This window comes from Crocodylus siamensis, chromosome 3 (assembly GCF_052110815.1).
Source record: "Crocodylus siamensis isolate JL-2025a chromosome 3, ASM5211081v1, whole genome shotgun sequence".
In the NCBI taxonomy this organism is placed as follows: domain Eukaryota; kingdom Metazoa; phylum Chordata; order Crocodylia; family Crocodylidae; genus Crocodylus; species Crocodylus siamensis.
Window position 1 is genome coordinate 117,570,979 of NC_143397.1, and position 13,022 is coordinate 117,584,000.

General features: G+C 44.0%; 1 protein-coding gene across 1 annotated transcript in view; it reads left to right on the forward strand.

The window, feature by feature from the left end:
- Positions 1-13,022, forward strand: part of LOC149868730 (dynein axonemal heavy chain 5-like) — a 265,120-nt gene that overhangs the window by 242,607 nt on the left and 9,491 nt on the right. Inside the window, exon 73 of the mRNA XM_090037668.1 lies at positions 6,724-6,932. Coding sequence (XP_089893794.1) covers positions 6,724-6,932 — 209 coding nt within the window. The remainder of the gene's footprint in view (positions 1-6,723; positions 6,933-13,022) is intronic.

Here is a 13,022-nt window from a genome sequence, read left to right on the forward strand (position 1 = left end):
AAAAGTGAAGAGACTACAAAGATAGGAGATAGTGTTGTCTTAAAGTTCTTCTAGCCAGCTGTGTAACCTTGCAAAGTGAGTGCAGAGTCAGATTTCGAAGTTCCAAGCAAGCCAGAAGTACAAGATGGTCTGTTATCCTGACACCTCTTTACTGTCTGCTCTGAGCTTATATAGGCACTGTGAATGGGGCCTCTTCCTGAGAGATCATTGAGCTTGATTACCCCCATCTGGAGACTGGGCCTGGGACAGAATCTGCTCCAGCTGTGCCTCAGCTTATTATAATATGGTTACAGACTGGACACATGAAAGTGGATATTATAGACTGGGTGGGTTCACCCTGATGCCCAGACTTTTGGCTGTCACTTGTGTACTGCATCTGTGATGCATTGGTTCTCACAATTCTTTAAGGCACAATGGACCAATGTGTACCATTTCTCAGCTTTAAACATGAACACTGGATTGATTCAAGGGTGTTCTTAGACAGTGCATGTATTTTTTCCATTGCCTGCAGTACAGTTGCTCATAAGGGATTTTCCTGGGGAGCTAGTTATCATCAGACATACTGTATCAGCCAGGCCATCTTAAGCTGCAGACACACATGCACTTGGAGCAGCTTCTAAAAGGAACACAGAGTTTGTGCTCAGTAGGATGCATCAGCTGTGATGTTCTGGCACATGTTCATGATCCTATAGGACAGTGGTGTGCCTAATTCAGTGTGTAGAGTTGGGGTTCCCCGCAGGTCCAGAAATCTGGCAGCACAAGAGTGGTGCCACTGCTCTCCCGATTGCAAACTTCCAGACCCACGAGAAGTCCCATGGGCCAGATGACACAGTTGTTGGCCAGATAGGATTAAGCACTCCTACTATAGGGTACAAGTGAGCTAAATCACCCTAACTTTGACAGAGTTAAAGCAATGTAAAAGTTAGAATGTTTTTGCTATACTTGTTTTGCTATAGTTACAGTGTGACCAGAAGTTTGTCCTCCTTTTTTAAAGCCACTCTGAGTATACATTTGTCCAGCCCCTCAGTTGTACCTTCATAATCACAGTATATCTGAAATATATTTACTCTCTGGAGGACTCTAGTATTTGGAATTCTCTTATGCCATCTTTTTCATTAGTTTTCCTAGCTGCTTTAGATAGAAATGTTTCAGTAGCTTGACATTATAGCTGTAGATTGTTCATGCTTCACATGATTCTAGAATTTTTTAATTTTGTCTACAATTTATACCTCTCTATCTCTTAAATGTTCATGTAATCTTTTGAAGTCTGTCTGTGCTGTAGTGATTCTGTTGGAAACGTCATCATTGAATGAACTTTGTCGGAGCATGACCCAGATGGATGAATTCGCCTGTAGCTTGAAGCATATGCCATTGATTGGTGGTATGTAGGGTTTACCAGACACAGGCTGATATATAACCTCTGACTTTTTAAAACTAATAATCAGTCCAACATGTGAGCATGTAGCTGCAATGCATATCTTCTTGAGAATGATCAACTGGGGCACAGTCATTACCCAGTGAAAACAAGCTTGTGTGTGTGCAAGCTTGTTTTCATTCACAGACATCAGGGATTAAATAGCTATGCATCAGTTCTGAATCTAGTCTGGATAGTTATATCAAGACCACAGAAAACAACTAGCAGTGTGTGAACAAACAAGACACTAAATAGTATGGGTACGAGGGCACAGTCTTCTTATATGTTTGCTACTAGAAATGGCATGGACGTAGTCCCACTTTCCATTACTCGTGCCATCATCCCATCATGAATTTGTCTAACCACTGTCTAACCATTACAATGTATATGTCAGGACACCCAGTTTTTCCAATTTTAGAAATTTCCAGAAGCCTTTTCCGCTGATTGTGTCAAATGCCTTTGTAAAATCAGCAGAGACACAGATTAAATTAGTATTCTGCTCTTTTTATTTCTCTTCCATTTTCTGTACAACAAAGGTTGGATATTTTTGCCTTGATCCTTATTTACTGGTGAGCAGAATTTCTCTGCAATGTGGCAAGTGAAGAAGCTAAGTATGATGCTTGCAAGGGTCTTGCCAGCAACCGTTAGTAAGGTGATTCCCTCATAATGCTCACACATGCATGCACACACACATACATAATGATGATGTACCTGGGGAGGAACAACCAGCACCATACCTACAGGTTGGGGAACTCCCCTCTTGTCAGCACAGAGGTGGAAAAGGATCTTGGAGTCATCATTGACTCCAAGATGATCATGGGCCGGCAGTGTGGGGAGGCAGTCAGGAAGGCCAACCGTACCTTGGCATGCATCCACAGATGCATCTCGAGCAGGTCCAAAGAGGTGATCCTCCCCCTCTATGTGGCACTAGTCAGGATGCAGTTGGAGTACTGCATCCAGTGCTGGGTGCCACACTTCAAGAGGGATGTGGACAGCATGGAGAGGGTCCAGAGGAGGGCCACTCGCATGATCAGGGGACAGCAGGGTAGGCGCTATGAGGAGAGGCTACAGGACCTGAACCTGTTCAGCCTCCAGAAGAGAAGGCTGAAGGGGGATCTAGTGGCCTGTTATAAACTAGTCGGGGGGATCAGCAGGCATTGGGGGAGTCCCTGTTCCCCTGAGCACCGCCAGGAGTGACCAGGAATAACGGTCACAAGCTGGCAGAGGGTAGGTTTAGGCTAGATATCAGGAGGCGGCCCTTCACAGTCAGGGCGGCTAGGATCTGGAACCAGCTTCCAAGAGAAGTGGTGCAGGCTCCTACCCTGGGGGGTTTTAAGAGGAGGTTAGATGGGACACCTTGCTGGGGTCGTTTGACCCCAGCACTCTTTCCTGCCATGGCAGGGGGTCGGACTAGATGATCTGCTCAGGTCCCTTCCGACCCTAGAAACTATGAGAGGTGTCTCACTCATACTTCATCATATTTCATTGCTGCTAATTTGGGTACATACATAATCATCCCTGAACACAGGGCCATATATCCATATCTTATATATAAACAGAACATTATATATATAATGAAATGCCCTGGCAATGGTCACATATGCACATTATATAAATGTGTGGCCTTGTTTGCATGGATGCTTATATACATGCCTAACCTGGCAGCAACCTATATGAAGCAATCTGCAAAAGTACAAAGATACTTCTATTACTCATATACGTATTCTCCATGCTGTTAGTTGCTTTCTGCGATCTTGAGATGTGTGTGCGTGCGTGTGTGTGTATTATTCTTATATAATACTTTATATATGAAAAATAGAAGTACTTCTGTACTTTGGCAGATTGCTCCAGTATGCCATATCACCCAAAAGAGCACTGTGGACACTTCCTGTGCAGTGTCTTGAGATTATCATCAAAACCAAAAACCCACCCACCCCCCACACTCTAAACTTGAAACTGGTGTGGTAAGGTTGCTCTAGGGGCAGTCCCCAGCACCATTCTTGAAATCAGTGTCTCTAGCAACCTTGAGAGTGGTGGCAGGGGATGTCCCTCAAGGGTCTGCAGAACCTCCATTCTGGGTTTGGAGCATGCAGTGCAGCAGCGGGAGCAGGTTGGTGGGGTTCAGTTTTGAGCTGTAGTCTCATTACGGAGGTGATGTACACATGTCCTGTGAGACACTAGATTAAGTAATCTTATCAGTTATATAGATTTCAGATGGAATAGCATGAGAGCCAGGTTTTTTGCTACTTTAGATCAGTATGATTGCCTTTACAGTCTTTAAAGTGATAGATTAATTGGCAAGAATTTAATTGATGGTATGCTGCTGAGGGAGTTGATCAGTGGCCACATCCCTGATGATGGATTCCACAAACAGCAGGTTCTAGATTTAGTTCTTTTCATTCAGGAGGGTGTTTCCATTAAATTTCGTAACAAGGATGGAAACACTAGGATCTGGAACCAACTTCCAAGAGAAGTGGTGCTGGCTCCTACCCTGAGGGTCTTTAAGAGGAGGCTGGATACACACCTTGCTGGGGTCATTTGACCCCAGTATTCTTTCCTGCCATAACAGGGGGTCAGACTCGATGATCTGCTCAGGTCCCTTCCAACCCTAGAAACAATGAAACTATGAAACTGTGAAACTTGGATGAGGCTTATTCACTATTTTAAAACCGCCATAGAACTTCCTTGTATCACTTCAGTCAAAGTATGACTGTAACTCATATGCTCTTTTGCTTTGGCAGGTATCATGCATAGCTCTCAGTTTAGATTGAGTGTTATGCATATTATAAAAAGTGCATTTTTTAGTGCTGATGTTTTGTCAGTTATCTAAGTTGAATATTAATGATGTTTCTCAAATGATTTCTTTGTACCCGTAGCATTCTCACTGAACCAGTCTTGATGTTTCTGGACATCCCTAGTAGCATGCTATTCTTTCCCAGTCACCTAAATGGCCTGCAGTGGCTCAGGATAGAAGCCATGGCGGGGGGGGAGAAGTTGCTAGAACAGCCATCCCTTCCCTTTCACAATGCTGAGCTGGAGGGGTGGGGTGGCCAGGCCCTGGCAGGATGCCCTGATTAGGGAGAGGTTTAAATCCCCATCCTTGCCTTCACCATCTCAGGCTTTTCCCTGGCTCACTGCTCAAGGGGCAGGAGTGTTGCCGAACCCCAGGCCCTAGCTAGCACCATGGGGCAAAGTGGGGTGTGCAGTGAATGCATCTGTTGATAGTATCAAGCTTTTCAGTCTCCCTCTCCCTGTCTGCAAACCTGACAGGGCTGCAAACCAGCAGGAGGGGCTGATAAAACCACAGTGTTTATCAGCCTGTCAGCAAAACAAAAGCCTCTCTCGTTAATTAGTTCAAGCTCTTTTTAAACAGCTTGTTCCAAGGAGGGACATTACCAGCTGACCTCTTGATTAGCTTCAAAACGCCCTAAGTAGACACTGTTCTGTCTGCCTTTGTCCAGTCCCAGTGAAATTGGAGATACACACACACACCTCTCAGCATTAGCTAGCATACCACATGACTAGGGTCCATGGGGCTTGGGTCTGGGCTGTGAGAGATGGGAGGGAGGGGGAATCCTGGCTTGAGCAGTGAGGGAAACCAAGCAGATTCTGCTGGGCCTGCAGTCTTCCCGGGAGCTCTGGCCAGGGAAGAGAGAGGTGGGTCCAGCCTGTTCTTTGCAGCCCAGGGCTGCAAAGCATGTGGGATCCTGGGGGACTCTGGCTTAACTTAAACCAGGAAGGGGTCTGGGACAGACATTATATTAACTGGCTTGACCCAAATCAGTTAAGTCTAATACTACATTCAACTAGGTTTATCTTAAACCAGGTTCAGCCATTTTGAAACTGGTTCATGTGCGCTGAACATCTGTTCTGTTATAGGTTTAAACCAGTTTCTTAACACTTCAGTCAGTTTATGTGTAATGTCTGTCCCGAGCCTAGGTGTCCAAAATGGCCACTTAGATGGCCAGGAAAGAATAGAACACCGTTCCTAGAATGTTCACAACAGCTGTGTGAGCAGACTCCTTGAAGCACCTGCAATCAGCTTCCTTGTTGCCAGAAGTTTTAATACTAATATTTAGCTGCAATTCTACTGCCTTCTGTAGCTCTTGCTTTACAGTATCACACTTCAATCTTTTGATATATTATTTCTTCAGAGGCATTTTCCCTTGAAGTCTTGTAGGTGGCTTGATAAAAATGTGGAGCTTTGTGTGGATAATGCAGTGGACTAAGCAGCTTCTTTCTTGACAGTGAAGTAATCAGTCAAATGCCAGTGTTTGGAGCAGGAAAGATCTATGAAGCTCAGTTCTTATTTAAAACAAAAAAACCCAGTTGTTTGTAATTATAAAGTTATGTGTGGCACAGTTCATTAGGAATAAATACCATTGTGCTTGCATTTTCCAAAGCCATGTTTACTAATAATACCTACCTAGTTAGATGGTTTGATTCAATATGAGCATTGAAATTACCCTAAGTAATGATCTTGTCTTTCTGGGCGTTGGTGTATGCCAGGTTTTTCATGGAGCTGTTCTTTGATGTCAAACATCTTGACTTGCTTGATGTGCTGGCACTGATAAAGCGTGATGTAAGCAATGAGTGCCATTTTTAATACAAGCCATTGTACTGTATGTAGAACATGTGTGTGCTATGTCACTTGGAAAAGAAAAATTCTTGCCTGTATCCCACATTCAGCTAATATTACAGTGCTGGGGACTCTTGATAATGAAAATGCATGGAAACATTATCAATAACAATTAATTGCAGTGAATGGATTCTTAGCTGTCAATACATACTGAATATATAGATGGCATATATAGAATATGTGTATCAATTATATTATACAGAAGGTGGATATTAAACTATTTTTGTAATTATTAAGATTTCCAAGCACAGGTATGAATATCAACGAGGAAAAAAAAACTTGTCAGAAAAAAAACCATAATTTGTACTCATAATATAATAAACGTGATTTGGTAATTATTAGCCATGGCTTGAGGCCTGTTGCAGATCATAGAATCATAGAGTCATAGAATCAATGAGTCAGAAGGGACCTAGACAGATCATCTAGTCCCACCCCCTGCCATGGGGGTGGGAGGGGTCATAAGACCCCAGCCAGATGCCTATCCAGTCACCTCTTGAAGATCTCCAGGGAAGGTGAGATATTTGCTATGTGGAAACACAAGACTCCATTTTAATAATTTTGTTATTAGGAAAAACAGAAGTTCCTGTGGTTTCAAAATATTGTTTATAAGTTTAAATTTCTTTTGAAAGCCAGGATAAGTCTCATTCTGAATTTTTTACTTATGTTTCAGGAACCATTATTATGTCAGAAGATTTGCGTGATGCGCTGGATAATATGTATGATGCCAGAATTCCAAAGCTGTGGTTCAAAATTTCTTGGGAGTCCGCGACTTTAGGGTTTTGGTTTACTGAGCTTCTTGAAAGAAACCAGCAGTTTAGCAGTTGGCTGCTGGATGGTCGACCAAATCAGTTCTGGATGACAGGATTCTTTAACCCACAAGTAAGATTGCCAAATCATTCTCAGTGCCATTATTTTAAATCCTATGAAACAGCCAAGTAGTGGAGCTTCTGGCTCAATCAGTATGTGAATCCTGGGCTAAATAAACACCAAACCTTAAGGAGGAGATGTTACTTAAACCAAATTATCATTATTGAAACAGCAGGACGTACCTTCAGAGTATTATAATTCAGATCTGTATGCGTTTCTTAAATGGGTTCCTTCACATTTCAAATACTACTTTCTTTTTCTGTTCACCTATCATAATAGTTATTTGTTTTTTTCATTAATCTATTTAAAAATTCCTTAGAGTATACCATAAATATATTTCAGAAGAAAATTTAAAGAAAGGCACACATAGGGAAAATGGCTCTTGATTCTGAGCCCCTGTGGACACGATCTGTGAAGTGTTGTTCACTTTTTATACAGCAGACAATACTGGATTAGGTAATCTATATATAGAGAAAAAACCCCACAGCTTTTATCTTGCTGTGTCCAAAATTACAAACAAATATAAAAAGGTACACAGCAAAGCGAATGACTGAGGGTGCAGGAAGGGAGGAAGAAAGATTCCAGCCTAGATCATCTATATAGCAGCTATATGTTACACCCAAGGGAACTGCACATGCGTAATTTGGCATGTAAAACGTATGGCTGTACATAATTGCATAATACCATGTAATTCCCTCGATGTAGCTGGTGAATGGAAAGGGCAGCTCCTGCCTGCAGAAGGGGGGCAGGGGTGGACATGGCGGTGTTTGTGGGGTCTGTGGGTGTGTGTGGGCCTCCCGCTTCATGCCCTCCACCCTATGGTGCACAGCTCCTGCCACCAGCAACAACAGCCAGTCGCAGGCCATTGGGACGCTCCTGGGCAGGGCAGGCAGAGCCCCTGCCAGTGTGCAGCTACAGCTGAGTGCCTGGGGCTGCATTTGGTTCTCACCTGCAGTGCTGCAAACCCCACATACTGGCATGGAGCCAGCCAATTCTGGCCACCAGCAAGCTGAACAGGGCTGGCTCCATGCCACCGCATGCGACCCCCCAGGATTTGCTGGAGTTGCACACCACTGGGGGATCTGCCTACTGTAGCCAGGAGCACCCCAAGAAACTGCCAGTGGCAGGGGCTGTGCAGGGCAGGGTGGTGGCAGCAGGGGCTGTTGTGCACGGTGGCAGGCATGTGGCAGGGAAGCCCACACCCACCCACAAACCCCACAGACCCCTTCACAACCCCCTGACAGCCCCCCCATACACCCACACCCCCATACCTTCACAAACTCACACACACACACGACTAACCCACACCCCTACACGTGCAAGTACCTGCGTATATTTCCAAAGAAGGTTAAAAAAAATTTTTATTTAGTTTAATTTGTAAAAAATATATATATATATCCTGCATAATTTTGAATTTTTCTGTGCATAATTCCCTGGGGTATAATATATGATCTAGGCTGGTATGTGTGCACATTCATAAAAATTCTGGGCACTATGGTGTCTGGAAATTCTTTCTGAGAGCTTCTGGCCAGTAATGTTTTGGGGAATCTAAGGAGAGCTAGATTCTCTACATAGCCTGTTCCCACTCTTGACCACCCTCATGGTCAGAAAGTTCCTTCTAATCTCTAATCTAAATTTCCTTTGCTTCATCTTGAGGCCACTGTCCTAGTTCCATCCCCTACAGCCACAGAGACAAGCCCATTTTCATCTTCTCTGTATCCCCTTCCCCTCCTCCCCAAGTCTTCTCCAAACTAAATAATCCTTGTTCTTTTAGCTTTTCCTTGTAAGTCTTGCTTCCCAGGCCCCTAATCACTTTCATTGCTCTGCGCTAGAGTGTTTTCAAACAGTCTACATCCTTGAAGTGTGGGCCCCAAAACAGGACACAGTACTCCAGGTGAGGCCTCACAAGTGCTGAATAGAGTAAAAGAATTACTTTCCTTGATTTCTAAGTGACACTCCCATGAATACAACTCAATATGCTGTTGGCTTTTTTTTTTTAATATGCAGTTATTTTACCCCAAGTGCAGGACTTTGTATTTTTCCTTGTTGAATCTCACCTGATTTGATTGCAGGCCATTTCTCCTAGTTACCCAGGTCATTCTGCATCCTAGATGATGGAACTGTCTACAATAAAAAAGTGATGGCAATAGCAAATACTCTCCAAGATAGATCATGGAGGATCTTCAGATGACTATTCAGACTAGTTACAAGACAGTCTGTCCTTTTGATTTCATAGTGCCAGCAGCCTGTTCTTTGAGGATGTTGGAATGCCAGGCCACATGGTAACAAAATAGACGGGAGGTTGCCAAACTGTGGCACAGTACTTGCGGCTGTCTGGAAATTGGCCAAAGTCCCGGCCACTTCTCCCCGAGGCAGCTCCAGGAGACAGTGCAGCCCAACACCTCCCACTGCTCTGACTTTCCCCATGGGGAGCGCCCCCCAGGCCCACCCTTCTCTCTCCTCTTCTCCCCCACAAGACTGCTAGCTCAGGTGCCGGGCTGCCGGGACAGGTGCTGCAGCCACGCCACGTACCCCGGAGCACACTCTCCACAAGGAAAACTGAAGTGGCTTGGTGTTGCAGCGGCAGGAGCCCGATCCTGTGGCCAGTGCCCATCACAGGGTGGGTGTGCAGGGGAGGTTGATGGACTCTCACTCCAAGTCACTCAGCAACCCTTCCCTCCCATCACCTTCTGGCTCCTGAACTTTGGTGGAGGATCAGATGTGGCTCTCACCAGGGAGTAACTCTGGCCACCCCTGAAGTAGACCAGTAGTTTTGAAGAAGCTATTATACTTTCAGATTTGGTTTTGTCAAATACACATGGTTATATTCCACTACAGGCCAGAGATATAGCACTGGGGAACACCAGCTGCCACAGTGCCAATGGCAGTGGTGTAATCAGCTGTTGCTGAGGTAGTAGCTACTTTTACCACCCCCTCCCAAACCTTCTCTACACCCAGTTACATTATTATTGCTACAAACACTTTAAAGTATCCCCGAACAGACTCCCAGCTACATTCCTACTCAACTTTGTGGTCTTTCAAGTAAAGGCTAGCAAGAACTGGCCTTATTAGTTGGCATCGTTCATGCCTTGGTCTAGTGTCAGGTTTGGAAATCTTCCAAACCAAAATGAGCCCTTTTTTTGGCTCAGGACATCTGGACACTTCATTAAGGATACAAGTAACCAAAGTGGAATGTGCCCAAACAAGATACCATCACACTTTGGAAAGGGCCTTCAGAAAAGTGGAATTTTAAACACTGCATAAACACACAATTTTAATGGTCCTTATATACATAATGTGCATGGAAAAGTCCCAAATATTGTATATTAAAACAAACACAAATCAGAAGACTGTTGTTGTAGTTGCAGCATCATAACCTAGGCTGCAGTGGGAATAATGTTTTGAGACAATTATCTGAAAATACCCTGCAAAATGTGATTGATCTATACTGCATTTAGTCAGTAATAATGTTATAGTTACGAATTTAAAATAATTCAGTATCCCCTGGTACAGGAGAAATCAATTCTTCTCTACTAAAATAGGCTCAGAAAGATCAAGCATTAATTCTACTGGAAACATGGTTCATTTATAGTGCCTTACACATTTTCAGAAAATCCTTTCATTTGTAAGATGAAGCGCATAGCAGAGGTCCTAGTCAGGTAGGATACGTCATGTCCCTTTTCCCGTCTCTGTACATCTTTCTATGAATAAATGTAATGGATACCACAAGAGAACAAGATAAAACTACAGAGTTCAAAAAGTTCTTGCATTATAAAACAGGACCTGATTCTGCTCTCACTTGCACTGGATCTCGCCTAGGGTAATTTTAGTATTATTTCTAATTTATATTGGTGTAAGTAAGAGCAAAGTCAGGTCCATTTCCCCATTCAACTCTGCAGTAAAGCACATGTGTAGATGCACACAGTAGGCATGTCTACACAAGACGATTAATGCGGAGTAGAATTGGCTTTAGGATGTCATGGCCAAAGCCATGCTAATGTGCCAATGTGCAGTAGAATTAGTCTACTGCACATTAAGCATACAAAAAGACCATGTGTCTTTGATACTGTGCAGTAGCGCCAGCTACCGTGCATTTAGTTAACACCTTATATTAGAGGCACAAAACTTAATGTGCGGTAGCAACAGTGCATTAATGCACATGTAGGCAATCCCACTGGGTGCATCTACACCTGTGCTTTACTGTGGAGTTGACTACAGTAATTAGCCTCACAGTAAAGCATCACCATCTACACATGCACCCCTATTCAGGTGCAGTAAATTAATTAACTCTGCTGTAAGATAGTACTGTCCAGGACCAGTACTATCCTATGGCGGAGTTATTTAGTATTCCGCATATGCAGACGGTGACTGGGGCTGGCTGGGGCACGAGGATGCTACAGTGCTGGGCTGCCTGCCAACTAGCCCCACACTGTAGCTCCCTCATGCCTCAGCCAAGCCCTCCACAGCACGTTGAGCCAGGGCAGAGCAGCTCCAGGCTAGCAAGCTGACCACCCAGGCCCCCTGCGAGTGGCTGGGGATGCTCCACCTCAGCTCAACATGCTGCAGTCCTAGGCGCATGTGTAAATGCTGCACCTGGGAGCAATAAACACTGGCACAAACTGCTCAGAGTTTATTGCTACATGCTAATTGCATGTACCCACTCCAGAAAATCATGTTCTCCATGTATGTCTGATCCAGGTAAACCAGGTCGAGTGAAATGAGAACCATCCTTCCCAACCCATGAGTTAATTTGGGACAACATTTAAAACAAAAATTTGAAGCAATGTGATTAGCCATTATTTACAAAATACCAGCACCTTTCCCACACCTTTGTACCTCTTGATTTTAGCCAGCAAATAAATAACTTTGCTCTGCTGTTTCCGTGGCCCTGTTTTTGTTTTGTAATGCAAGTAAGCCAAAAATCAAATGTTGCTTTCTCCTGTAGCAGCAGGGTACCAGGCAGGTCAGAAAGAATGTCAGCTGTCAAATTTTAACTTGGCAGTTGCTAGCCTGTGGGTGTACCAAGGCATCTGTCTATCAAGATGTCCTATATTATCTTATTGTGTACTTATGCTCCCTGTCTGTTTGTATCCATGGTCTGTTACCTTGTACTTAGGTTGAAAGCTGTTGGGGACAGGGATTGTCTTTTTGTTCCTTGTTTGTAAAGCACCTAGTCTGCTAAGGTCCTAGTGCATGACTAGGCCTGCTAAGGTATGTCTACTCAGGCTGTCAGTGAAAAGAAAGACCCAAGCACTCCCAACTCAGAAATGCAGTGCTGAAGGTGCTCTAAGAGTGCCCTTCAACACTACTTTCAAGATCTCTGCTTCTGGAGCAGCAGCAGTGACAGTGTCTCTGGAGTGTCCTCACTACCACATTTTCAGGTTTGAAGCATGAGTTGATAGGGTTTACTTTTGGCTGCAGACTCAAAAATAACATGGAGCCAAGGTAGACGTAACTTAGGCACCATGGGAATGCAAATAATAAGAAAGGTAGATGCAGTGCCTCCATTCCTTAGCACACACTAACTTCCAAACAACACCACAGTATTTCATTATAGATCTGGGGAATTTAAACCACAAAAGGGAAACCTTCCAGGCTGTGAGGTAAAGGGGAACCAGTAGAGCTAGCTAATTTGAATCTACCACTTCATAGCATCTGCAGTTGGCTGATCCTTCGTCATTCAAAGAGTCAAAGTTGGATTGTATTATTAGAAGGTCCAAGAGTTATTAGAAGGTAAAGAAAACAAAACTCCAGGCCACATCAGCACCCCTCTGTAAGCATGCTGCAGGGTGTCCAGGTGTGTGGGAAAAAATGACTTGCTTACTTCAAAATCTTAATGAAACAGGTATGTGCTCCCAGTAACTGAAACAAGCTTCATTGTGAACAATTAGTTACCATAAATGCAGAAGAAAAGGAAGAAAAGCCAGGCTTCGTACTTCCTATAGCAGCTCTTGAGTACCTGGGTGACTTCCTGTGCCTTTCTGTTCATTCAGTGTCTCCAAGGCATTAATTTGTGCATCTCACTCTTTCAGTTCCAAGCTCTGATATTTGAGATGTTTTGTCCATGTGCACGTTCTCTCTGGTGGCTGTCTCACACCAGAG